Source organism: Rana temporaria, chromosome 2 (assembly GCF_905171775.1).
Source record: "Rana temporaria chromosome 2, aRanTem1.1, whole genome shotgun sequence".
Classification (NCBI taxonomy): Eukaryota; Metazoa; Chordata; class Amphibia; order Anura; family Ranidae; genus Rana; species Rana temporaria.
In genome coordinates, this window is record NC_053490.1 from 452087138 (window position 1) to 452114521 (window position 27384).

The following is a 27384-nucleotide window of genomic DNA, read 5'->3' on the forward strand; positions in this document are numbered from 1 at the left end:
CAAAACCCTGATTAGGAGACAACGTATACTGTCAGTCGCACATTCTGTTAGTCAGTCCTACCTGTCTGTCATAGCTCAGTGATGAAAGGCTCAGCAAATGGGTTTTCTGTACCAGGTTGTCAAGCTGGTGATCTGCATTCTCATCACAGGTAGAAGCCATGAGATGTACAGTGACAAGGTTGAGTTTGCTGGTCATTTGAGGTACACTCCACTCTGAGATGAGGCGACGCATCACTGTACCAGCTAAGGTGATAAGGATATAAACCAGTTTATAAAGAGACAAAGAATCATTTTTGGCCGATAAACTGCATACTCTGGAACTCTGAAAAAGCTATAACCAATCAAAAAATGAAGATGAAATGCTAAATAAAGACAATTTACCTAGACAGACCATCACTTGAACAGCTAATGTGTGATTAATGAAATCTAGGACGTGAAATAACGCACAAACATCGAGAACAAATCAATACATACATTTTAGTTTGAAATTGACGTCCACATTTGTCAGAACCAGTGAAAAGAGAAACAGTCACACAAATTAATACTGTATTCCATATGAAAACATCAAATGTGACAGGAAATGTAATCAACTGTTACTTCCTATTACCATGTGTCTAAACCAGATCGATTATTGGTTGAAACTAGGTCAGACACTTGACCATACTCAATAAACACTGCAAACTGAAGACATTTGCGTAACAAAAAGTAGCCAATCAGATTTCAGTTTACTAAAGTCAAAAGACTGACAGACGAATTCCTACGGATCTCTGTTGTCTGCGTATACTGTTAGGCACCTTTCACACTGGGGCAGTGGCTTTACCACTAATTTCGCATGGATATTCGGACGCTAGCGGGGCGGGTTAAACCCGGCTAGTGGCCGAGAAATGGTTAAAACCGCCCGCAATGCGCCTCTGCAGAGGCGCATTGCCAGCGGTATAGCCGCGCTGTCCCATTGACTTCAATGGGCAGGAGCGGTATACACACCGCTCCTAAGATGCAGCTAGCAGGACTTTTTTTCCCCGTCCTGCTAGCATACCGCTCCAGTGTGAAAGGGGTCTTAGAAAGAGAAAGGAGACATCTCCCTTACTTGGTGAAGGGGAATTTTGTTTTGCATTGTACATTTAACAAGACATTTTAACCACCAGATGTAATCTATAAGCAGCATCTAATCAGTAACTGCATATAAAGTAACAATGTGATATACAGTCATTTGAAAAATAGAGTACACCCTATAAAAATTGTTGACTTTTTCAACATATTTGGCCTGGTTAACATTAGATCTTTATTCAAACAGGGTTTACAGATAAAGGTGATATACATGACTAAGAACACAAATATTTGCCTTTTGAATAATTTACTCATCAAAAATATCAATGCCTGTAATAGTGTACTGTAGAAAAAGTAAATACATACTTGACATCAAAAACTGGCCTTGCGCTCCATAAGTTATATCTTGTAGACATTTTGTAGAACTGTTTGCCAATCTCTGACATTGAAATCAAATCAGAGCTTTGGTTAGGGCAGTTCATAACTCTCCATTTCTTCTTTTTGAGACATTCTTTGGTGAAGCGGCAAAAGCAACCCCAAACAAGAACATGTCCACTACTATTCACAGTTGGTATGAAGTTCTTCTCAAATACTGTTCAGTTTACAGGTAACATGTCTACTGTTACTGTGACCAAACAAATCTTCCTTTGATTATTAAGCCTGCAGCACATTGCTCTAGAAGGCCTGGACTTTGCCTACATATAGTCAATGGTAAACTAATCTTTTTGGACAGCAAATTTTAGGCAACATACCTTTCACGCAGTTTGAATATGTTACAATCTCCTTCTGATTGTAGATGCATATACACTTAGACCACTGCTGTTGCAAGAGTTACTTCAACATCCCACAATTACATTTTGGGGTTCTTGAACACTTCTTTTAGCAACATACAATCAGCTCTCAGGTGTGGTAGCCTGGCCAGTTCTGAACAGATTTGATTAAAAGGCATTTGAATGCTACACTACCTATAGATTGATTTTCACTCATTTGGCGGTCTTTTAATTCCCATGCCAGAGACATAGGCATCCACATTTTTCTTGAGTGCCTTAGTTGAGCTTGGCATGACGAGACAAAACATTTATTAAAGAGAGAAGGGCGACGAGATCAGAATGGACACCACATCCCAATTTTATGAAGAATACATGAAAGAATGAAAACTTTGGGACTTTAAAGGTGTCAAATAAGTAAATAACTAGATTTTGTAGAAAAACAACAATTTTAGTAACATTAAAATTCATAAAAATTCCTTGTTGTACTGTTAGATCAATTCATATGCAAATACAGACACTACCGCTCTACAGCTTTCACTTCGAATGAGCTTCTTCAGGACAATTTAAAGTTCTGTATAGAGTGAATGCTGACAGAATACAACAAAACAACAAGGGAATAGTTATATAAAGTTTTGAAACAAAAAATAATAAATATACGGTATTTGTAATAATCATTGGTGTTACAAAGTTACACATTTCATTATTTTAAAGTAGTATTAAGCCCTGTACACACGATCGGTTTGTCCGATGAAAACGGACCTATTTCATCGGATAAACCGATCGTGTGTGGGCCCCATCGGTTTGTTTTCCATCTGTGAAAAAAAAATAGAACATGTTTTAGATTTTTCCTATGGATAAAAAAACGATCGTCTGTGTGGAAGTCCATCGGTCAAAAATCCATGCATGCTCAGAAACAAGTCGACGCATGCTTGGAAGCGTTGAACTTCATTTCTCTCAGCACGTCGTAGTGTTTTACGTCACCGCGTTTGCACACGGTCGGATTTTTGACCCATGGTGTGTAGACAAGACTGATGAAAGTCAGCTTCATCGGATATCCGACGAAAAAATCCATCGTATTAGATTCCATCAGATATCCGATCGGGTGTACAGGGCTTTAGATAGGTTTGAGGGTTTCGCAAAATGAGACACAGAGTGAACTTGCCAAGGAATTGGTATATAAATGGACCAAAAATGAATCAAGGAAAAGTTTAAATACTTAAATGAAATGCGTACCTTTGTAACACCTATGATTATTACAAATATATTTATTATTTTTTGTTTCAAAACGTTATATAAACTATTCCCTTGTTGTTCTTTTGTTGTATTCTCTCAGCATTCACTCTATGCAGCACTTCAAAGTCTCCTGAAGAAGCTCATTCAAAGTGAAACATGTAGAGCGGTAGTGTCTGTATTTGCATATGAATCTAATAGTATAACAAGGAATTTTTTGGAATTTTAATGTTAACAAAATTGTTATATTTCTCTACAAAATCTAGTTATTTACTTATTTGACACCTTTAAAGTTCCAAAGTTTTCCTTCTTTCATGTATGATGACAAAACACATAATAACAAAATTAAAGTTCCACCTGCCTACTCCCTAAGGAGGTTCTAATAATTGGCACCTAATCTATTACCCCAGACTCAAAATTTGATGGACTTGAAGAAGTGGTGATAAATGTAGATGTGTACTTATTTTTCCATATCAGCATTTTTGTGAATTTTGATAATGAAAATGAATAAAAAATATGCCATTTTCTTAAATACATCACCTTTATCTTTAGGCAGGATTTGAATCAAGATCTAATGTTCTCCTGCTCAGATATGTTAAAAAAAGTAAAAATTTCCATGGCTTGCACTGTAATTACTTTTTGACATAACTGCACATTTTCTTCAAAATTATAATAAATATAATAATGGATTCTTTGTAATGACCTTCTTCATTGGAAAAAGCAGCAAAAATAACAATGTCTTTAGCTGAGTGCAGACTTGTATGATCTTGTAAAACTGGGACATAACATTAAAGTGTATGTCCAGTCAAAACTTTTTTTTTTTTTTTTTTAGGCTTTGGATAGAGTAGAGTAGGATTATAAACCGTCAGGTTTTTTTTTTGTTTGCTGTCTGTGTCCTGGTGGGCAGACTTCTCTTCCTTTTTCTCTTTTACTGTCCCAGAGACACACAATTCACGGCCACAATTTCAGGGAATGCCTGTGTAAGTGGCATCAAAATCGGACCAAAGTAGTGCAGGGACTACTTTGAAGTCGTACTAATATGAATGGTTGTCATTGGAAAATGACTTGTCATGCTACTTTGCTATCACAAATCGTGGGACAAGTCGTATAGGTGTGAAAGGGGCCTTAATTGAAGAGAATTCTCTTCTTAAGCCTAGTACACACTATGTTCCAGATCCACGAAGAAGTTACGACGGTGTATCTATTGATACGCCGCGTAACTTCTAGGTTGCTCCGGCGCATCTTTGTTTTGTATCCACAAAACAAGATACGCCTGAAGCTGGGCTAGATCCGACTGGCGTACGTCTTAGTACGCCGTCGGATCTAAGGTGCATATTTACGCTGGCCGCTAGGTGGCGCTTCCGTCGATTTTCGCATCGAGTATGCAAATTAGCTAGATACGCCAATCCACAAACGCACGTCCGGCCGGCGCATTTTTTTACGTAGTTTCCGTAAGGCTTTTTCAGGCGTAAAGTTACCCCTGCTACATGAGGCGTACTCAATGTTAAGTATGGACGTCGTTCCCGCGTCGAATTTTGAAAATTTTACGTCGTTTGCGAATAGGGCTTTGCGTAGAATTACGTCCACGTCGAAAGCATTGGCTTGTTGCGCGTTAATTTGGAGCATGCGCACTGGGATACCCCCACGGACGGCGCATGCGCCCCGTTAAAAAAAACATAATTTACGTCGGGTCAAGACGTATTAACATAAAACACGTCCACAACTTAGTGATTTGAATTGCGCGCCCTTACGCCGACACATTTACACTACGCTGCCGTAACTTATGGCGCAAATTCTTTGTGGATACAGGAAATACGCTGTAAGTTACGGCGGCGTAGTGTACCTGAGATACGCTACGCCGGACGTAAGAAAGCGCCGCGCTACGTGGATCTGGCCCTATCCGTTTTTTTGTTTTTTTACATTCCACCCAGTGTGCCAAAAAAAAAAAAAAAAAAACGAAGGCCCTCAGTATCCGATATTAGTACAGCGATCTCCCCGCTGAGCTACTGTGTTTTCACAGGAGGACTGCCCCTACCCTGCCAGAACACACCGGTCAGCGCTCACAGTCACTGGCTGCCAGCGTTGATTGGATGCGATCGGATGCTTGTTTTCCGGAATGCCTGTTCAGCCAACTTCTGTTGGACAGGCTGGTGTACACGGTCTAAATGTCGGCCAGTTTCTGTTAAACTGGCCTATACCAGCCAATATTCGGCCCATATGTACCAGGCTTTAGATCCGTGGTCTCAAAGTACCGGCCCGCGGGCCATTTGCGGCCCGAGGACCAGTTATAAATGGCCCTCAGGCAGGGTGGAAGTGAGGGGAGCAAAAAAAAAAAAAAAAAATTTTTTTTTTTTTTTGAGCTGGTGCCATCTGGTGGTGAGCCTTTGGTATTACAAGTTATTACCACCAGATGTGAGCTGGCGCCATCTGGTGGTGGCCGTTGGTATTACAAGTTAAGCATTACAAGTTAAACAGCAATTCTAATGTAATTTGACACTATTTTCACTGCCATCTTCTTCCCTCTAATTAGAACCCCCAAACATTATATATATTTTTTATCCTAACACCCTAGAGAATAAAATAGCGATCATTGCAATACTTTCTGTTACGCCGTATTTGCGCAGCGGTCTTACAAGCGCACTTTTTTGGGAAAAAATTACACTTTTTTTAATTAAAAAAATAAGACAACAGTAAAGTTATCCCCATTTTTTTTTAATATTATGAAAGATAATGTTACGCCGAGTAAATTCATACCCAACATGTCACGCTTCAAAATTGTGTCCGCTTGTGGAATGCCGACAAACTTTTTTACCCTTTAAAATCTTCATAGGCGACGTTTAAAAAAATCTACAAATTGCATGTTTTAAGTTACAGAGGAGCTAAAATTATTGCTCTCACTCTACCAATCGTGGCGATACCTCACATGTGTGGTTTGAACACCGTTTACATATGCGGGAGCTGCTCACGTATGTGTTCGCTTCTGCGCGCAAGCTCGTCGGGACGGGGTGCGTTTTCTGGCTCCTAACTTTTTTAGCTGGCTCCTAAATTCCAAGCAAATTTGTCAAACCCTGACTTACACCAGTGCTGGTGGTAATAATGCGCTCGCTGACACCAGTGCTGGTGGTAATAATGTGTTCGATGACACCAGTACTGTTGTTTTTGAAGTTTGAAAGTTTGCATGCGGCCCCCCATGGCATATGAAAACTTGTCTTGTGGCCCTCAGGTAATTTGAGTTTGAGACCCCTGCTTTAGATAAAGGTCTCTGTGTTGCATTATTCACCCTCACCTTTTGATCTTTGTTACCCAGAAAAATAGAGGGGTGCATCCCTCTAGTGGAGACACAGACAGCCATAAGGAACTAATCCTCCTCCAATCTATCAACAGCAAGAAGAAAAAAAAAAAAAAAAGCTTTGCCTTTACTACTTTCAGTAACATAATTAGACCTTTAACCAGGTATAGGAATTAATAGGAAAACGGACACATTACCTCCTATAAGGCAACATTAATTTATGGCAATAAATATAACGCATGACAATAATCTCCTTCATATGGTGCAAACATTACCATTCCTGCATATGGAAGATTCTGGGTGCATACACAACAGTACAGAGTCTGGCAGTCACTATATAGTACATGACACTGGTCACCATTGTCTATGGTGTGTTTGTGCAATAAAATTCATCACAGCTATTGTGTATAATTACACCCAATGGGTTACAGATGAAACCACCACATGCAAGATAAAGTAGTAGACATTTCCTCTTGCATGTGCAGTATTCTCAATATAGTAATACATGCAAGCATTATGAGTAATTAATAAGTTTTAACCCTCATTTACCCAGTCAAGAGGACAGGAAAATTACTTCTGTGTAACTTTTAGCCCAGGAAATGAAGCCGTGAATGTTCAGCAAAACTCGCATGATTTCACTCCCGCTTGTCAGTCCGGATTTCAGCCGCAATTACAGAGACATCTGTGCAGTCTCTGCATAAATGTCAATGTAAATCGCGGGCCAAAATCGCAAAAAGTAGTACAGAAACTACTTTTTGAAATTGGTGCAGCGTCGCACCGATTAGGACGGTGCCATTGCCGGCAAATGCCGCAGACTTGACATGTCAAATCGCACCAGTGTGAACCACGGCTTAAACGACATCACTGGCCTTGCAATGTTTCGGTGCAATGTACACTCACTGGCCACTTTATTAAGTTACACCTGTCCAATTGCTTGGTAAAAAAAAATGGCTAATCAGTCAATCACACAGCAGCAACTCAATGCATAAGGCATCTAGATGTGGTGAAGACAACTTAATGAAGTTCAAACAGAGCATCGGAATAAGTAAGATTTAAGTGACTTTGAATGTGACATGTTGTTGGTGCCAGATGGGCTGGTTTGAGTATTTAAAAAATTGCTGATGTACTGGGATTTTCACGCACAACCATCTTTAGGGTTTTACAGAGAATGGACCGAAAAAAAGAAAATATCCAGTGAGCGGTAGTTGTGTGGAGGAAAATGCCTACTCGTTACAACCAAGGTATGCAGAATACCATCTCTAAATGCCCATCACATTGAACCTAGAGGCAGATGGGCTACAGTAGCAAAAGACCACACCAACCGAGTGCCTCTCCTGTCAGCTAAGAAGAGGAAACTGAGGCTACAATTCATACAGGTTCACCAAAGTTGAACAATAGAAGATTGAAAAAACGTTGCCTGGTCTGAGGAGTCTTGATTTCAGCTGCGACATTCAGATGGTAGGGTCAGAATTTTGTGTAAACATGAAAGCATGGATCCATCCTGCCTTCTATCAACGGTTCAGGCTGCTGGTGGTGTAATGGTGAGGGGGAAATGGTCTTGGCACACTTTGGGCCACTTAGTACCAATTGAGCATTGTTTAAATGCGACGGCCTACCTGAGTATTTTTGCTGACCACCCCTTTATGACTATAGTGTACCCATCTTCTGATGGCTCCTTCCAGCAGGATAATGCACCATATCGCAAATCTCAAATCCTCTCACCACTGGTTTCTTGAACATGACAATGAGGTCACTGCAGTCCAATGGCCTCCACAGTCACCAGATCTCAATCCAATAGGGCACCTTTGGGGTGTGTTGGAAGATTTGCATCATGGATGTGCACTTGACAAATCTACAGCAACTGCGAGATGCCATCATGTCAATATGGACCAAAATCTCTGAGGAAGGTTTTCAACACCTTGTTGAATCTTTGTCACGAAGAATGAAGGCAGTTCTGAAGGTAAAAGGGGGTCCAACCCAATACTAGCAAGGTGTAACCAATAAAGTGGCCAGTGAGGGTATGGGTGGTATATATTTTCTATAACAGTTGAGTTGGCATTTCCTGGTGACCCATGTCCAGTGTAACACCATCAATGCAGAAAGAAACTTCTATATACCTGTCATACGGATACTAAAGTAAAAATGTGACCGCTGTGCTTGCTGGTAGCCCATACATACAAAATAGCACCATTTTCTTTTATACCAAGGACGAATGCACAACATGTCTAAATTGGTGCATGCATTCCCAGTGTATACTTGTTTGTACATGCAGGGTGCCATTCTATGTTCATGTGCGTATTCCTATACAAGCCTATCTACAATATCCTAATATGTAGTAAAAGTAATAAGTCACTTTCCAATAAATTTTACCTTGTGGGATGAGTCTCTGCACTCCACGAGTGAAGATTTCGCCTTGACTACACTCCACCTGGATCCCTCTCTGCTGGGCAAAGGAGGCCCAGTAGTGGACCTGGAGAAGAAGAAAACATAGCGGTGTAAATTATTATACAGCCCCCCTTTATTAAATAAATTAGTTTTTCAGAATGTTCACTGCAACCATCTAATTATGTGCAGATGAAATAGTAATTTACCTTTCCTATGATTGGATAACTGAAGAGAATGTTCACACAATTTATTGTGTGAACATTCTGAAATCTTTCTTAGATAGTGTGTTGGGTTCTCCTACCTGTAGCATTGGAAACAAGGCAGTGTAGGAGAGTTGCTTGTAGTGCTGTCCCAGCTTCTTCTTTCCCGGTTTCAGGTTATTAAACAGCTTTCCTCGGCAGATGGGGCGGGTCACGCTGCTCCATGTTGCCCAAAAATTCTGCATCCAACGTAAGGTGCTGCTGTATAACAAAATGCGAGGCTGGCACACTTCTAGACAAAGTAAAAAAATATATTGTTTTAAACGCACCTTATATTCTTTGGGCATATTGCAGCATGATCAACAAATGTTTTTTAAACGATCAGATTACACATACTTTGCACAGAACAGTAGCATTGTTATGTTAAAGTACTGTAAAACAAAAAGGCCTTTTGCACCCAATCACCAAAATTAAATATGTAAACCCAACTTTTTATATTCATGATATGTGCCTGCTGTACCACGTATGTGCACGAAAAAGTGTTGCAAGGAATATAATTTCTGAGTTTTGAACATATTGTGTTTCCAGTCCCAAAAGTCAAATAAGCCGAGGCTTGCAGTGTCCTGGGGGGACAGGATGCCCCCCCTCAAGAATGTAATCTGTTAGACCCAACTCTGCAATGTCTAAGAACTTCTTTGATTAGCCCCTCCACAGTCAAAAGGGAAGTGATATTGTCAACATAATTACAATGATCAAAAGACCAGCCATCTATTGGAGATTATATGGGCAATATCGCCCCCAGAGGCTAGGTATGGCAGGACAATCGGGAACAAGGTTGTGAATCATGGAAGTGCAATGATTGGTCGAACGACAGATGGGCGGACAATGGGAGGGTGTTTGAATGATGTATGGATGAGGTCCTTTAAAAACAGGACGTCTGTAAATGAGCTCCCTCTCTGTTCCATTGAAGACCTATGCTGAGGCCACATGGATCTCTCTGAAGGCCTCATGGAAGCCTGGTGGCCAGTTTGGGCCTAAGACATGTGGCCGAGGCCTAGCTTCTCTTTTACAACTGAGCACAGTCAGTGAGGTTTACCGAGAGAAGTGTTAAGTATCTTTCATTATTCATTATTATTATTGTTGATATAGACTGTATCTGATATCTGTTGTTAGAATGTGATATTCCTACTTTGAAAAAAATAAATATAATGTGTATACCTATCAACGGTGTGAGTATTTAGAACTAGCATTATAGCCTTAAGCCCAATACACTCTTGGTCATACATATTAGCTAATTACAGGGACATACAAATACAATGAATACATAGATGCAATAGTTATATATTATAGGTTACTTCTGCTTTCCTATTAAAAACTGTCCACACTAGGCAGGAGAGCACAGCGTGGTCAGTTTTCTGGCAGTGCTGGGAGCTAATCCAATGATCAGGCTTGTGCTACCATTCCTCTTCCTGCACAGCCATTCGCTGATCAGTGTACTGCTGCTTCTCCTTCCCCAGCTCTAATGCAGCTGAGAACAGAGGGTATTCGATCACTTATTATCACAAATGTTTTGCCTTTGATTTTTATTAGAAACTGAATGGGTTGTTTTGCAAGGAGAGGGTTCATATATATTTTAAAATTTAAAGTGCTTGTAGACCCTTCTCCTATACCCAGTGATGTGAACAGCCTTAGATGATACACGGAGATGAACCAAAACTCTGTGCTTAAGTTTTACTTGTATATCTGCAGTCTTTCCCTTTCTACATTCTTTAGAAAGTGCAGATCGTTTTACCAATCTTGTTTACTCTTCCGGGAGTACATAAGAGTGGGTGTGGAGTCTGGGCATACACTGTGTGCGAGCTGATTGGAGCAAAAGCACCCCGCCCCCCTCCACATAGGTAGAGGAATGAATAAACATGCAGAGCTGTAGTCTGAATAGACAAGCTCTCTGCTTATCTACCCCAAAGCTCCCTCCCAGACACAAATTTTCAGCTGCTGTTATCTCGTGTGTTGGAAAGCTTGTCAGAAGGGACTCTGCTGATAGAAGAACGGAGCAACAGAAAGACACAGCACTTAGAGCTTTGGAGAGAGATAAGTAAACATTACAGATATATGTGCTTAGGTCAGATATCATGAAAAGGGGATTTACAACCACTAAGTGTAGCTAAAATAAAAAACAAAACATTTGCACAAACTTCCTTACAATTAAAGTGATTGTAAAGTCAGAAGTTTGTTTTAGGATGTTGTAGGAATGTCTCAGCCATCCGGGACTCTCCTCCTTATTGGCTGAGACAGCAGTGCAGCGCCATTGGCTCTCGCTGCTGTCAAAGTCAGTCAGCCAAAGAGAATGCTGTGGGGTTAATAGAACCAACGGGCTCTCACAGGCCCTTATCAAGAAAGCTACAATACGCCTGCCATTTCCATCCAGCAGTTATGTCCTACAGCTTCTATGAACCAAATGTAAACTATGAATGGAAGGGGGCAGACCTATCATCTGCCCATCTTCCATACTTAGATCCTGTTTCTGGGGTGCTTACAATGGTCAGCTTTATTAATTTATGTAAAACCTTTATCCTAAGAGGAAAAAGACGATTTCAAAAAGCTCCAGTGATGTTGTAGGAGTGTCGCAGCCGTCTGGGACTCCCCTCCTCATTGACAGACAGCAGCGTGGCGCCATTGGCTGCCGCTTCTGTCAAAGGCAGCCAGCAAATAAGAACAGAAAGGGGGTGGGCCGGGCCACAGCTCCATGTCTGAATGGAAATAGGGAGCTGCAACTCAGCTTGGGTGCCCCCAGAGTAAGCGGTTTGCTGTGGGGGTACCCTAAAGGAGGGAAGGGCCAGGAGAGCCAAAGAGAGACCCTGATGAGGAGGATCTGGCCAGCTCTGTGCAAATCCACTGCAAAGAGGAGGGAAGTGCAACATGTTAATTATCTTTAATGATAAAAAAAAAACACAAGACTTTACAATCACTTTAAGTACGATATGTTCTTCAGTTAGTAGAAATCCTCCTGTCTAGGCCCCGAACCCTCCAACCCGGCAACGGTAATCCTTCCAGTGCTGTGGGGTTAATAGAACTAACAGGCTGTCACAGGCTCTCATCAAGAAAGCTACAATATGCCTGTCCTTTCCATCCAACTGTTCTGTACAACAGCTTCTTTGAACCAAATGTGAACTATGAATGGAGGGAGCAGACCTAGCAATCACCTGCCCATCTCGCATACTTGGATCTTGTTTCTAGGGTGCTTACAATGGTCAGCTTTATTCATTTATGTAAAACCTTTATCCCAAGAGGAAAAAGATTTTGCTGTAACTGTTTAATAAGCGTTAGCTGGAGTTAGGTTTTAAATTGTTAGTAACTTTTGTAAAGTCAACCTAAATTTACAACTCCATCTACTCCACTGGTTGGCAATCCTGCTGTCCATTGGTGGTTAGTGGATACAGTGAAGAAGTGAATGTAGCCACCCTAATACGGGAGATATCTTACAGGCTGAGCACCAATAAATAATGAGCAAAATAATAAATAAAAGATTGAAAAACAAAAAAAACAAAAAACGATTGTAGCCACCGTATCCAATTATTGATAGGCTAGGATATATTACATTTTTATTTTTGAGCCAAGTAATGCTTTAATTTTGGAAAATCAGTGTATAAGGCCTAGTCATGTCACTCTGAAGCATTATGCACTTTGCACTACTTCCAAGTGCAGCTGTAATTATTTTACTCCAAGTTATTTTACTGCTTACCACTTGGCAATGTCTGCGCCATGGCTCACTGCGCAAATGTATCATTTCCTGTGATGCAGACAGATGTCATACTGAGAGGAAAGTCCAGATGCAGAAAAACACAGTGTGTGTAACATATTATTTGCGCTAAAATTATAAGTATCACCAGCACACTGTTGTAACAAAACGACCATTGAACATTTATTCGCCATCATATAATGTGTGATGTTTTGGGGCCATGGAGGACCCCTTCCCTCAGGCAGCAGTACAATACTCGGCAGCCTCATAATCAGAGGTGTCACTGGATCCTTCAGGGCCTCGGTGCAAGAGAATATGAGGGCTCCCATCGTGGGACCCTTTATTACAGTCCTGCAGTGGGCCACATTCCTGCCGTCTTGGGGTCCCCTCATGGTGGCGGAACCCCAGAGCCCAGTCACATGTGCAACCTTTGCGACCCTGGTAGTTCTGCCACTTACGTCAGCAGTATTTTATTTTTGTTGTTTTATTTTTTTATTGTTTTTTTTTTTACCATTTTATACAATTTTTGGAAATTATTTATTACATATTTTTTAGTACTCTGTTGGGGGGCTTTGGTGAAATATCAGTAGTCTAAACAGACCCCTGATGTCTCACTTTTGAGACAGAGAAAGGGACTGAGGACAGATTCTTCAGTCCCTTTTCTCTTCAGCCTCATCTGAGCCTCAATGAATGAGCAGGAATAGCTATGTACCGAGCTTCCCATTCATCCACAAACGGAGACATAGTACAGAACAGAACACAGTTTACTATGCCTCAGTTATGGGTTGATAGAAAAAAAAAATCACTGGCTAATTATTAAGACATCCTGACAGATCCCCCACAGCAGTAAATTATTAATAGTAAAGCAACAGCGCATATTACCCACCATTATGTAACGGAGACAGGTCCATCTTAATGGAAAGGTTGAGGTTCTCAGAGCGGAAGGCACGGAAAGAGTCATGAGGCTGGATGGAAGAGAACTCTGCAACATAGTCAGGGGAGCGAAATGCTACATTATGATGATCATGGGGGTTCCCATGGCACAACCACTGCAGGTCAAAGATCATAAACAGGTCAGGCAGGTGAAGGAAGCAGCAGTCATCATACCTGCAGGGGATTCAGTACACATTAAAAACAGAACTTGGCCAATTATATTGTAAAGCATTCTTATTTTCATATATACAGAACATATACAATTAAAAAGGCAGATATGAAATCACGCGGTCCGAATATTATTTTTATAAATACACATATACATTTTGGGCGTGCAAAATTATTCAGCCCCCTTACTTTCAGTGCAGCAAACTCTCTCCAGAAGTTCAGTGAGGATCTCTGAATGAACCAATGTTGACCTAAATGACTAATGAAGATAAATAGAATCCACCTGTGTGTAATCAAGTCTCCGTATAAATGCACATGCACTGTGATAGTCTCAGAGGTCCGTTTAAAGCCCAGAGAGCATCATGAAGAACAAGGAACACACCAGGCAGGTCCAAGATACTGTTGTGGAGAAGTTTAAAGCCAGATTTGGATACAAAAAGATTTCCCAAGCTTTAAACATCCCAAGGAGCACTGTGCAAGCGATAATATTGAAATGGAAGGAGTACCAGACCACTGCAAATCTACGAAAGACCTGGCCGTCCCTCTAAACTTTCAGCTCATACAAGGAGAAGACTGATCAGAGATGCAGCCAAGAGGCCCATGATCACTCTGGATGAACTGCAGAGATCTACAGCTGAGGTGGGAGACTCTGTCCATAGGACAACAATCAGTCGTATACTGCACAAATCTGGCCTTTATGGAAGAGTGGCAAGAAGAAAGCCATTTATTAAAGATATCCATAAATATAGTGTTGTTTAAAGTTTGCCACAAGCCACCTGGTAGACACACCAAACATGTGGAAGAAGGTGCTCTGGTCAGATGAAACCAAAATCTAACTTTTTGGCAACACGTTATGTTTGGCGTAAAAGCAACACAGCTCATCACCCTGAACACACCATCCCCACTGTCAAACATGGTGGTGGCAGCATCATGGTTTGGGCCTGCTTTTCTTCAGCAGGGACAGGGAAGATGGTTAAAATTGATGGGAAGATGGATGGAGCCAAATACAGGACCATTCTGGAAAAAAACCTGATGGAGTCTGCAAAAGACCTGAGACTGGGACGGAGATTTGTCTTCCAACAAGACAATGATCCAAAAGATAAAGCAAAATCTACAATGGAATGGTTCACAAACATATCCAGGTGTTAGAATGGCCAAGTCAAAGTCCAGACCTAAATCCAATCGAGAATCTGTGGAAAGAACTGAAAACTGCTGTTCACAAACGCTCTCCATCCAACCTCACTGAGCGCGAGCTGTTTGGCAAGGAGGAATGGGCAAAAATGTCAGTCTCTCGATGTGCAAAACTGATAGAGACATACCCCAAGCGGCTTACAGCTGTAATCGCAGCAAAAGGTGGCGCTACAAATTATTAACTTAAGGGAGCTGAATAATTTTGCACGCCCAATTTTTCCGTTTTTTATTTGTTAAAAAAGTTTGAAATATCCAATAAATTTCGTTCCACTTCATGATTGTGTCCCACTTGTTGTTGATTCTTCAAATAAAAAATTACAGTTTTATATCTTTATGTTTGAAGCCTGAAATGTGGCAAAAGGTTGCAAAGTTCAAGGGGGCCGAATACTTTTGCAAGGCACTGTGTGTGTGTATATATATATATATATATATATATATATACACACACACACACACACACACACATATACACACACACCTCTCAATGTTCTTTAAATTTACTGGTACATCACCATGTGCCCCTGTGGGGAAAAAATTCAATTGTAGTCTCATCTGACCACCTTAAAAACGCACCTTGAAGATTTTGAGGCCAGATGGAAAAAAAAGTTCCGACAGATGAGACAAAAATATTATTTGGCCTCAACACCAAACAATATTTCTGGCAAAAAAACAATACTGCTCACCACATAGATAACACCATTCCTACAGTAAAACATGGAGGTGGTAATATCCCATTATGGGGGAGTTTCTCTGCAGCAAGGACGGGAGCACTTCTTAGAACAGAAGGAAAAAAATGGATGGGCCAAAAAATACAATCAAATTCTTGAGGAAAATCTGCTGCCCTCTGCCAGAAAGTTGTCAATGGGAAGAAGGTTTACCTTCCAACATGACAATGACACAAAGCACACAGCAAAAATGATCACACAGTGGTTAAAGGAGAAAAGGGTGAAGGTCCTTGCATAGCCTAGTCAGAGCCCAGATTTAAACCTGACTGAAATTCTGTGTAATGTCTTAAAACTGCAGTCCACAAATGGGCACCATCGAATATAACTGAACATAATCAGTTCTGCAAAGAAGAGTGGGCAAATGTAAAAAGTCTAGATGTGTAAAGTTAGTAGAGACATATCCCAACAGTCTAAAGCAGTGGTCTCCAAACTGCGGCCCTTTGCTTGCCCTTATCAGGCCCTTGGGGCACTATCCCTCCCACTGATACGAGACACTATTCTGCCATCTGACACCGACAGTGGAGCACCATTTCTCCCACTGACACCACTAATAGGGCATTATTCCTCCCCCTAATACCAGATGTTTAGTTACACTGATGCCACGAAAATTTCCACCCCCACTGGCCAAAGTCCAGCCCTCCAAGGGTCTGAAGGACACTAAACCGGCCCTTTGTTTAGAATGTTTGGAGACCCCTGGTCTAAAGGCTGTAATTAAAGTAAAAGGTGGTTCAGCAAAATACTGACACAAGTGGGTGATCATTTCCCAACTGAGAGATTGATTTTATTTTATTTTTTTCTGGCATATTGAGCGCATCGAGGCCTTCGGGTAATGACTGCGCTCCCAATAAGCATATTTATAAATAAAGAAATAAATTATAAATGTTGGTTTTAGATCTTTCACTTGGATGTTATAAGTTGCACTAGTAAATACAGCTAGATAAAAAAAAGGGGGGGGGGGGGCTGTCTTCATTTCAGGCCGCAAAGCAACAATATATAATTATTTTAAAAGGGGGGGGGGGGTGATTCTTTTCTATACCCACTGTATGATATGTCATCCAGAGCAACTTTAACACTTTAGGTCCAATTTAAGAGATATAAAGGGAGAAAAATAAGAGAAACCAATTCACACACACTTTACTTTGCTTAAACTAATGGCCCATACACACAATCCGAAAATTGGATGACAGATTGTCCGACTTTTTTCGCTTAATAGTTGCATGTAGAAATTAAATAGGTTGCTAAAGTCTCAAAAATTCTCATATGACAAAAAAAAATTAAAAATTTGGAAATGTCATGTGTTTTAATGTATAAAAAACAAGGTGCAATCAGCGCAAATATATAGATCAAAAAATTATGATATTAAAAGTGTATTTATGTGATACAGACCCCCAGGGTTCAGATCACTGGTAATGCCAGCTGAACACTAAGGGAAATTCGCAAAAATCCTAAGCAAGTAAAAAATAAAATAGAAAAAGTGCAGCGCAAAACTCAAATATATAAATGATACTGGTATACTCAAACACCAATACCATAAGTGTGAATATAAATATGCAGAAAAAAAAAAAAAAAAAAAAAAAAAAAAAATATATATATATATATATATATAAAAAATTAAATACAATTCAAACAAACAGTCCAAAAGTCCATAAGTGTCAGAAGATGAGTGAATTAAACGAAAATAAATCTCCACCACGTGACAATCCACCAAAATTTTGAAGTGATCCCTCCACCGTTGTAGATGGCTACTCTCACCTTCATATATGGACCACTGAGTTAACAGATGGTCAATAAAGCAAATCAAATAGGCAGGTCATGAACAGGAACCAGGCTGATGTATTAGATCCTCATAAGACAACCAAACCGCAAAGGACAGGTGCATGTAAAGAGATAATCACATACTAAGTGCTCACTGTTGCAATGTGTGGATTTATTCTTTAAAAGAAGCAAAAGTCAGGCTACTCACATTTGGCCAGACAAAAAACGGCATGAAGTAACAATCTTTAGGAATGAACAGCAGATGAGCGACGTGATGTTTCAGGCTCCTAAACCACCGGACGCGTTACGTTATATCAACTTCCTCCCCGCCCCGCTGAGGAAGTTGATATAACGTAACGCGTCCGGTGGTTTAGGAGCCTGAAACATCACGTCGCTCATCTGCTGTTCATTCCTAAAGATTGTTACTTCATGCCGTTTTTTGTCTGGCCAAATGTGAGTAGCCTGACTTTTGCTTCTTTTAAAGAATAAATCCACACATTGCAACAGTGAGCACTTAGTATGTGATTATCTCTTTACATGCACCTGTCCTTTGCGGTTTGGTTGTCTTATGAGGATCTAATACATCAGCCTGGTTCCTGTTCATGACCTGCCTATTTGATTTGCTTTATTGACCATCTGTTAACTCAGTGGTCCATATATGAAGGTGAGAGTAGCCATCTACAACGGTGGAGGGATCACTTCAAAATTTTGGTGGATTGTCACGTGGTGGAGATTTATTTTCGTTTAATTCACTCATCTTCTGACACTTATGGACTTTTGGACTGTTTGTTTGAATTGTATTTAATTTTTTATATATATATATATATATATATATTTTTTTTTTTTTTTTTTTTTTTTTTCTGCATATTTATATTCACACTTATGGTATTGGTGTTTGAGTATACCAGTATCATTTATATATTTGAGTTTTGCGCTGCACTTTTTCTATTTTATTTTTTATGTGTTTTAATGTATTTGTATTTTCGGACGACAACTATACTGACTAAACAAAATTCGTACGAAAGGAACATTTTCGTGCTTGTCCGATCTAATAAAAATCGGATGAATTGTCATGATCGGCTCTCAAAAGCTCTGTACCAACGATCCGACGATTCTTCCTCGGACGACAGTTTTTGGACGATATTCAGATCCTGTGTATGGGCCATAAGTGCATTAGCCAAGTACGTTCTTGTTTCAGTTGTGTCATGTATTGACACCCACATTTTATTAATTAGAGTTGGCATAGAAAAACAAGTAATCAGTTGTCCCCCACTCACTTAGATGCCGTTCGTACATTGACATCCAGATCTCCTTTGAAGATAAACTGTCCTGGATTCCAAGCAAACTTGAGTCGATTCCACTCCCAGTGCATATTCTCTGTTGTGTTATACGGATCCTACAATAACAGATTATCACAACCGTGACCTTTCACTATTATAACCTCATGTTTCTATGTTCCAAAATATCTATTGTCTATACATCATTTTAATGGGCTTTTAAATACTTTGTAATAAAGATTGGCTAATTTAGGCTTTTAATTACAGAAATAAAAAAAAAGAACCTCATAGCAGGGAATTAGCAGCACTATTTACCTCAGTGGCCAGTTGATGAAGATTAGCCTGTTCAATGTCCATGCTGAAGTGCCCATGAAGAAGCAACCTGCTCTTGTCCCACCATGGTAATGGGATGCTGGGATCCACAGAAGCTTTGGTCAGAAGGTCCACATACTGGCCCACCAAGGTCCAGGCCGGGTCCCAGCATGGTCCCCACACAATTGTGTATAACTGTATGTCAGCTGTAGGAAGCACAGCAGGGTATAAATGAGTCACGAGAACACTTTGATCCCTCATACAGAAATGATTTTAATAAAAATACATTTTGGACTTGGCCCTGTGACTTCCTTCCGACTTGAATGCTATTTAGGAGCCTGTACAAGGGCTGAAATCGCACCCAAGTCAGACCAAAGTAGTGCAGGAACCCTTTCTAAAGTCAGAGCGACTTGTGTAGTATCAGTTAAGATTCCTCTCATAGGGAAACATTGAATTTGACAGGTCATGTGACTTGGGGGTCCCACAAGTAGCACCCCATGTCATGGCAGAATGAACCGAGCCTCGGTGAACATTCAGAATGAATTATAAAAATGTCCGTATAACCACTTGCGGACAGCCCACTGTACATTTACTGCGGCAGCTCTGTGCCAGATCGCGTACCTATCCGACATTTCCGGGTCTGGATCACATGCCACCGGCGGCGGCACGCTCCCGCTGTGATTATTCACAGCGGTAAAATGATCATGCAGCCTCTTCGCATTCTATTCCTGGCATGGGTGGGGGGCAGAGACTAGAGGTCAGCTGACTGGTGAGGAATGTGAAGTGGGAGGGGCTGGAGGAGACCCTATCTTCTGATTTTAGTATAGGTGTCACTGCTGCAAGACACCACAGAGCAGGCGATACAGTGAAGCCAGAGACACAGTGAGTAACACTACCTGTGATTAGAGTTGCTATTAAAAGTCCTCACTACAGTTCTCAGAACACTAGATGACCTTGATCAAGAGCACCTAAGTTGGCTGATCAGAACTCCCCACAGCACTGCCACTCATCCCATTCCCCCTACCAGCACTGCCACTCATCCCATTCCCCCTACCAGCACTGCCACTCATCCCATTCCCCCTACCAGCACTGCCACTCATCCCATTCCCCCCACCAGCACTACCACTCATCCCAACTCCCTGCCAGCACTGCTACTCATCCCAATTCCCAGCCAGCATTGCCACTAATACAACTGATACCACATACACGGAAGGAAGAGAAAAAGAGGGGGAGGAACAAAGAAAAAGGGAGAGAAAGAATAAGAGAAAAATAAGAAATTAGGATAGAGAGAGATAAAAGGGAAAGAAAGGAGAACAATGAAAAAGAGTTGTACGTCCCAAAATGTACCATAAGGGGTTTTAACCACTTCCATACCGGGCCTATTTTGGCACTTCTTTCCTACATCCATAAATCATAATTTTTTTGTTCGAAAATTACTCAGAACCCCCAAACACTATATATGTTTTTTTAGCAGACACCCTAGGGAATAAAATGCCGGCCATTGCAACTTTTTATCTCGCACAGTATTTGCGCAATAATTTTTTTTTTTTTTTTGGGAAAAAAACGGTTTTGTGAATTAAAAAATAACAAAACAGTAAAGTTAGCCCAATTTTTTTGTATAATGTGAAAGATGAAGTTACGCCGAGTAAATAGATACCTAACATGTCACGCTTTAAAATTGCGCACACTCATGGAATGGCGCCAAACATCAGTACTTAAGAATCTCCATAGGCGTCGCTTAATTTTTTTTTACAAGTTACAAATTTAGAGTTACAGAGGAGGTCTAGTGCTAGAATTGTTGCTGGCGCTCTAACGCACGCGGCGATACCTCACATGTGTGGTTTGAACGGCGTTTACATTTGTGGGCGGGACTTGTGTGTGTGTTCGCTTCTGAGCGCGAGCTACCGGGGATAGGGGCGTTTAAAAAAATGTTTTTATTATTTTATTTTTTATTTTACTCAACTTTTTATTTTTACACTTTTTTTGTCATTTTTTTTTTTTTGATCACTTTTATTCCTATTACAAGGAATGTAAACATCCCTTGTAATAGGAATAGTTTGTGACAGGTACTCTTTATGGAGAGATGCGGGGTCAATAAGACCCCACATCTCTCCTCCAGGCTGGAAAGCATTAGATTGTGAAAAAAATGCACTGATCTAATGCTTTCAGCTGCGATTGCGGCTGTGTTTACATTCCAGGACCCGTGCGTGATGTCATAACATCGCGCCTGAGCCTCAGACGATCATAGAGATGACTGGTGACCATCGGGTCACCAGTCTACCCTATGGTTTCCATCGGACGCCGGCGGATCGTTTCTCCGGGTCTCCGATGGCACGGGAGAGCCTGGAGAAGCACCAGATGGCGGAGGGAGGGGGGGCGTCCCCTCCCGCCGCCTATAAGAACGATCAAGTGGCGGAACCAATGCTATGATCGTTCTTATGATGCAGGGATTCGCCGGTTGAAGAGATGGATATCTGAATGATGCCTGTAGCTGCAGGCATCATTCAGATATCCCCACTGAAAGTCCAGGACGTCATATGACGTCCTTGGGCTGGAAGTGGTTAATACTGTACAAGTGGAATTGACTCAGGGAGCACTAAATGAACGTGGGTTAGGGGTACAAATTACTTGTCTTGCCTCGGGTGCTGACAACCGACGCTACAAAATAAATTTTACTGTTAGGGGTCCCCACAACATGGGAAATTTTATCAAGGGGTCACAGGACTAGAAAGGATGAGAACCACTGCACTATGAGGTGCTGCTTCTTTTACCCTACATATGAACCTGTGGATTCACTCCATGTTATGCCCCTATGAGATTCAGCTGTCTGGTACCAGAATCGTGCTATAGTGGATGTATCATGCTTATCTGACCACCTATAACCTAGTGGTCCATTTACTGCGGTAAGAGGCCCGGTGTGTTGGTGTGCGGTGGAGGATTTCATAGTTCACCTCAGCTTGTCATATTTACGCTGTGGGTGATGGCATTTCTTAGAACATGGACTATTTACACTCAATGGATAGTGGATTTTTATTTACATAGTTCATGTTTGTATTTCTAGCGCTGCATATCTTTATACATTATTTTAATATTGTTACCTATATTTTATGATAGCTGCTGAATAGACATTAGCGCAGGGATTAATTTTAATATCGCACCAGTGTGCTGCCTGGACAAAACACAGACTTCAACATAAAGCAGCGCAAAGAAAAGAAGTGGAGGATTCAGGATTTATATATATATATATATATATATATATATATATATATATATATATATATATATATATTAAAAGTCAGCAGCTACTAACACTGTAGCTGCTGACTTTTAATAAGGACACTTACCCATCCTAGTCGCCAGCGATGTCGCCCCCCCCGCCGAGGCCGATCCTCGATCCTGGCAGCTCCAGGCACCGCCATCCATAGTAAAGGGAAACATGCAGTGAAGCCGTGCGCATGTGCGAGCAGCGCAGCACTTTGTGAATGGGCCGGTTGCTTTCTGGGATACACGCAGTTCCCAGAATGCAGCGCGCCCTATTCACAAGAAAAAACAGAGTGTAGGAGGAGGAAGAGAATCCACCGCGGTGGATGAAGAGGCAGATTCGGCACTTCCGCATAACAACAGCTATTTAGGTTAAAGCAGGGGTTCACCCAAAAAATCTACTTTCTGTCACTAGATCCAGCATACTGCTGACATCTGCAGTATGCTGGATTTTTTTTTTGTACTTATCATTTTAGCGGTCTTTCTTCTCCGGCACCGAGCAGCGTATCCTTCCGGGTATAGGCGTTCCTAAATCAAGCGCAGTTGATTGACGGGCTTGGATAGCGCGTCACGCCTTCCGAAAATAGCCGATGTGACTCTCTGCAATTTACGGCGCCTGCGCAGTCAGCTCTACACGGCAGGCCCAGGCGCCGTAAGCAGCCGAGAGTCACGTCGGCTATTTCCGGATGGCGTGACGCGCTATCCAAGCCCATCAATCAACTGCGCTTGATTTAGGAACGCCTACTCCCCGCAGGATTCCCCGCTCGGAGCCGGAGAAGAAAGACCGCTAAAACGATATGTACAAAAAAAAATAAAAAATTACTGCAGATGTTAGCAGTATGCTGGATCTAGTGACAGAAAGTTGATTTTTGGGTGAACCTCCGCTTAGAGTAAAACATTTTTTTTTTTATTATTTTTTTTTTTTTTTTTTTTTTGTAGAAAGATTTTTTTTCAGGGTGGAACTCGCTTTAAGTGATGTTATGTTTGGGAGAGATGTTGGCCCATTTTTTCAAACAGAATGGAATCAGGTTATTCAAATTCCTGGGACTTGATGTACAATTACTGGTAAACACTGTCAACTGTGAAGGCATTGACTGGTAATTATTAACATATTCCATGAATGCTGTATTCATGAAATTGTAATACAATATCATTTTCTGTGAAAAATTCCAGGTTATAGAAACATATACTCACAGTGAAAGTCATAGAAGAATTTGAGGGGTGGCATGTTCCTCTCGACAACTGAATCCCCCCAGGGAGCTCCCAATTGAACAACTTGTTTCCTCCGCGCACTGGCTTGTCCATTTTGTTCAGCCCCAAGTAGTCTGCCCGAAAGATGCCAATCTCGGATTTCAAAGAGATATCGGGGATAGTCCCGAATTCGCACTAAAACCCATAGATATAAAATTTTAGATCACAGACCATTTTAAGCAGAAAAGACATGTGGGTAATGGCTTTTAAATAACTTGCATATCATTAAGTATCAAAAATAATAAAGAAGGCTACATTTCTAGTTCAAGTTTCGAGTTCACAACTGATGTCACTAATCAGGTACACTTAACTTTAGCAGTGTGTACAGCAAGCTTTCATAATACACTTGTAAAGCCTTTGGCAGGCCTCGTTAAAGCCCAAGAAAGGAAAAAAAAAGATAGTTAAACATAGATCTTAATGGGAGTGCTGACTGTCACTTTAGACAAGCTGAAAGAAGACCTTCAAAAAACTCCTAGGGGGGGTCGAAGACCATCGAAGCCTGCTAGCAGCTTGGTTAGTGTGGCTGAACTCCCAACTAAGAACTGTGTTTCACGTCCTTGAATAAGGCTTTAAACAGCTCTTGGACCATTATCACTGGAATGGAATGTGAAGAAAATCACCCAAACAAGCACAGGTACAGCAAAACAAACCAATACAAAAAAGGACTTTGGGCAAGTAACAAGCGTGGAGAACTACCTACAGTGGAACCTCGGATTACGAGCATAATCCGTTCCAGGAGAATGCTCGTAATCCAAAGTACTCGCATATCAAAGCGAGTTTCCCCATTGCAGTCAACGTAAACAAAAATAATTCGTTTTGCATCGACTTCAATGGCATACAAAACCGAATGCGACCAGAGGTGACGGGGGGGGGGGGGCTGGGTGCTCCAGAGATCCTCAAACAGCCGGATAGGCCTGATGAAAGCTTGGCTAACCTCGGCAAACTTCGGAAAGGCTCGGGAACAGAGTATTTCTGTCTTTCTGTGCATTTCCGAAGGGTGCCGATCGGCTGGGATCAGTGCCGTTCGGCTCCGGCGCGCCCCCCCCCCCCCCCACCTCAGCACTGCACACTGCTTTGGCCTGAAACCGGCTAGTTTTGTGAGACAACACTCGCAAACCGAGTTAGGATTTTTAAGAATACAGTGCTCGTATTGCGAAACCCTTGTTAACAGTGTTACTCGCAACCTGAGGTTCCACTGTATTACTAACAGAGTTTCCTCACAGAGCCCAGGGCAATACTAAAACACAAACCTGGTATCAGACAATACTCTGAACTATCACTGGGAAAGAAACAGATCTTCATTCCTAGCAGAAGTCCATTGTTTATAGTGGAATACAGTGGTCAATTTTTTGGCAATGCATATATAGAAATATAGCAGTCCATCTTTCAGCAATGAGTCATTCAAAGTTTGTCCATTACCCAAATGCACCCCCAAACTTTTCTTTTCACCTCTAAAATTAAATGTCCCAGAATTCATTTTTCCGACACCCACCTCCCTTCCCTGAAGTACCCACACTTTTCATTTTCAAAACCAATATCTTTTTCTAGGCTTCTTTAGTCAGGTTGCGTGATGCCACAGGTCCTCTTCCTCCACTGGTGGGTGCTGCAGAATTCTGAAGACAGTGCTGCCACATCATTACGTGATGTGGTACGGATTTTGTCAGGATTCTCCTGTGAGCTCAGGCCAGGTGGGACGACGTACCCTCCAGGGATGGCTCCTTGATGCTCAGAGAACGTGGGTTGAATGATGCGGACCATCATTCAAACCAGAAGAGAAGCGGTAAGAGGAGCAACTAATTTTCAGGGGACAGCACTAGAAATAGGGTGAGTATAGTAGTGAGAGATGCTTTATTACTTTGTTTTCACACATGCTGGGCAAGCAATAAATAAAACACAAGCTGGAGTCCAGCTTTAAGGCGACACTTACCAGAAAATGTTTTTAGAGAGCACTTCATCATACGACACCACTGAATTACTAAAGACAAGCCCTCGGAGGGAAAAGGGCTCATACTATCAATGTCTTTCATATTCTCTAGCACCTTGTCTGGTCCATGAAGAGTTTCATCAGCCAAGGCTACTATTCCTAAATCAGACATGGTCCAGGTCAGCAAAGACTTCCTCATGGGGGTGTTACTGTAAAGGCGATGGGAGCGCTGGATGTAAATCTCAATGTTTTTCTTCTCCAGCGATGAATAAAGTTCCTCAATTTTCCTAGCTGGTAGCAATTCCCCATGTTGTTTTCGGAGAGCAGTCACCTTGTCATCAAGTAGCCGTAACCTTTTTGCACTTTCTTTACTTTCATCCTTCATCAACTCATAATTGTCCCTCAGTTTAACCTCAAATACATCATCCAGGAATGAAAAAGAAAACTGTTTAACTCTGAACACCAGATCGGGTGGTAGAGGTTCAGGCCCAGTCCGAGGTGAGCGATGGAGACCTTTAAGCCACTTTTGCACCCCTATGGCCTCATCAAGTATGCACGAGAAGTCATAGCGATGTGGAAATTCAATGGAAACGTTGTGAATATCCAAAACCCAGGCTCGATTCCTTTCTGTGAGAAGCGTGTTGAAATGACTGCGATGCAGCAGCATGTCTTCCAGTTCAGGTAGTCTTTGTGCATCCATGTCTTTGAAAAGGAATATGTTGTGCCCATCTGCATTGACTATGACCTCAGGGGAGCGCAGCTGAAGAGAGCCTCCATGTTTACTAAGCCAGATGTTCTGAGCCAAGAACAGAAAATAGTTGTCCTTAGAAACAGTAGCTCTCAGTTTCACAGATTTTAAATCCACAGTAATCTGAAATCCCTTTCGATGGATTCCTGGGCTCCCTGCAACTGGAGTCTGAGCTTGTGTAGGTGAACAAGCTCCAGAATCAGTTCTTGCTGGCTCCAGGGGTTGGGTTCCTTTGGCTAAAGTTGTCAACAGTAGATTCTTGCACTGCAGGGTAGACAGTGTGTGCTGATACAAGTACATGTGATCCCAGGGACTCCAGTGCAGACGCAGCTCCTCACCACATTTCACCTGTAAATAAGAGCGATAAATACTTACACCAAGAGCATCACATATACTACAGACCTTACATGGTAATAATCATTTATTTATACTGAACTTTTTAGTGTAAAAAAATTGCAAATATTAATACAAAAGTGTTTCAAACATGACAGGTGATTAACCACTTAAGGACCGGACCAATATGCTGCTAAATGACCCAAGGGGTTTTTACAATTCGGCACTGCGTCGCTTTAACAGACAATTGCGCGGTCGTGCGACGTGGCTCCCAAACAAAATTGGCGTTCTTTTTTCCCCACAAATAGAGCTTTCTTTTGGTGGTATTTGATCACCTCTGCTGCGGTTTTTATTTTTTGCGCTATAAACAAAAATAGAGCGACAATTTTGAAAAAAATTCAATATTTTTTACTTTTTGCTATAATAAATATTCCCCAAAAACATATATACATTTTTTTCTCCTCAGTTTAGGCCGATACGTATTCTACATATTTTAGGTAAAAAAAAAAAAAAAAAAATCGCAATAAGCGTTTATCGATTGGTTTGCGCAAAATGTATATATTATTTATAGCGTTTACAAAATAAGGGATAGTTTTATTATTTTTATTTTTTTTTACTAGCGATCAGCGATTTTTTTCGTGACTGCGACATTATGGCGGACACTTCGGACAATTTTGACACATTTTTGGGACCATTGTCATTTTCACAGCAAAAAATGCATTTAAATTGCATTGTTTATTGTGAAAATGACAGTTGCAGTTTGGGAGTTAACCACAGGGGGCGCTGTAGGAGTTAGGGTTCACCTAGTGTGTGTTTGCAACTGTAGGGGGTGTGGCTATAGGTCTG

The 27384-nt window shown here is 41.3% G+C and overlaps 1 protein-coding gene across 2 annotated transcripts in view; it reads right to left on the bottom strand.

The window, feature by feature from the left end:
- The window catches only part of KIAA0100 (KIAA0100 ortholog), a 141191-nt gene that overhangs the window by 51508 nt on the left and 62299 nt on the right, over window positions 1–27384 (bottom strand). The window contains exons 16-23 of one of the 2 annotated variants that reach the window (XM_040338514.1): window positions 25461–26553; window positions 23477–23668; window positions 19025–19227; window positions 18710–18828; window positions 13547–13767; window positions 9023–9213; window positions 8707–8806; window positions 62–234 (exon numbers count right to left, since the gene is read on the bottom strand). In XM_040338514.1, coding sequence (XP_040194448.1) covers window positions 62–234; window positions 8707–8806; window positions 9023–9213; window positions 13547–13767; window positions 18710–18828; window positions 19025–19227; window positions 23477–23668; window positions 25461–26553 — 2292 coding nt within the window. Of the gene's footprint in view, window positions 1–61; window positions 244–8706; window positions 8807–9022; window positions 9214–13546; window positions 13768–18709; window positions 18829–19024; window positions 19228–23476; window positions 23669–25460; window positions 26554–27384 lie in introns of both variants that reach the window. The other variant, XM_040338513.1, reaches the window with a different exon arrangement.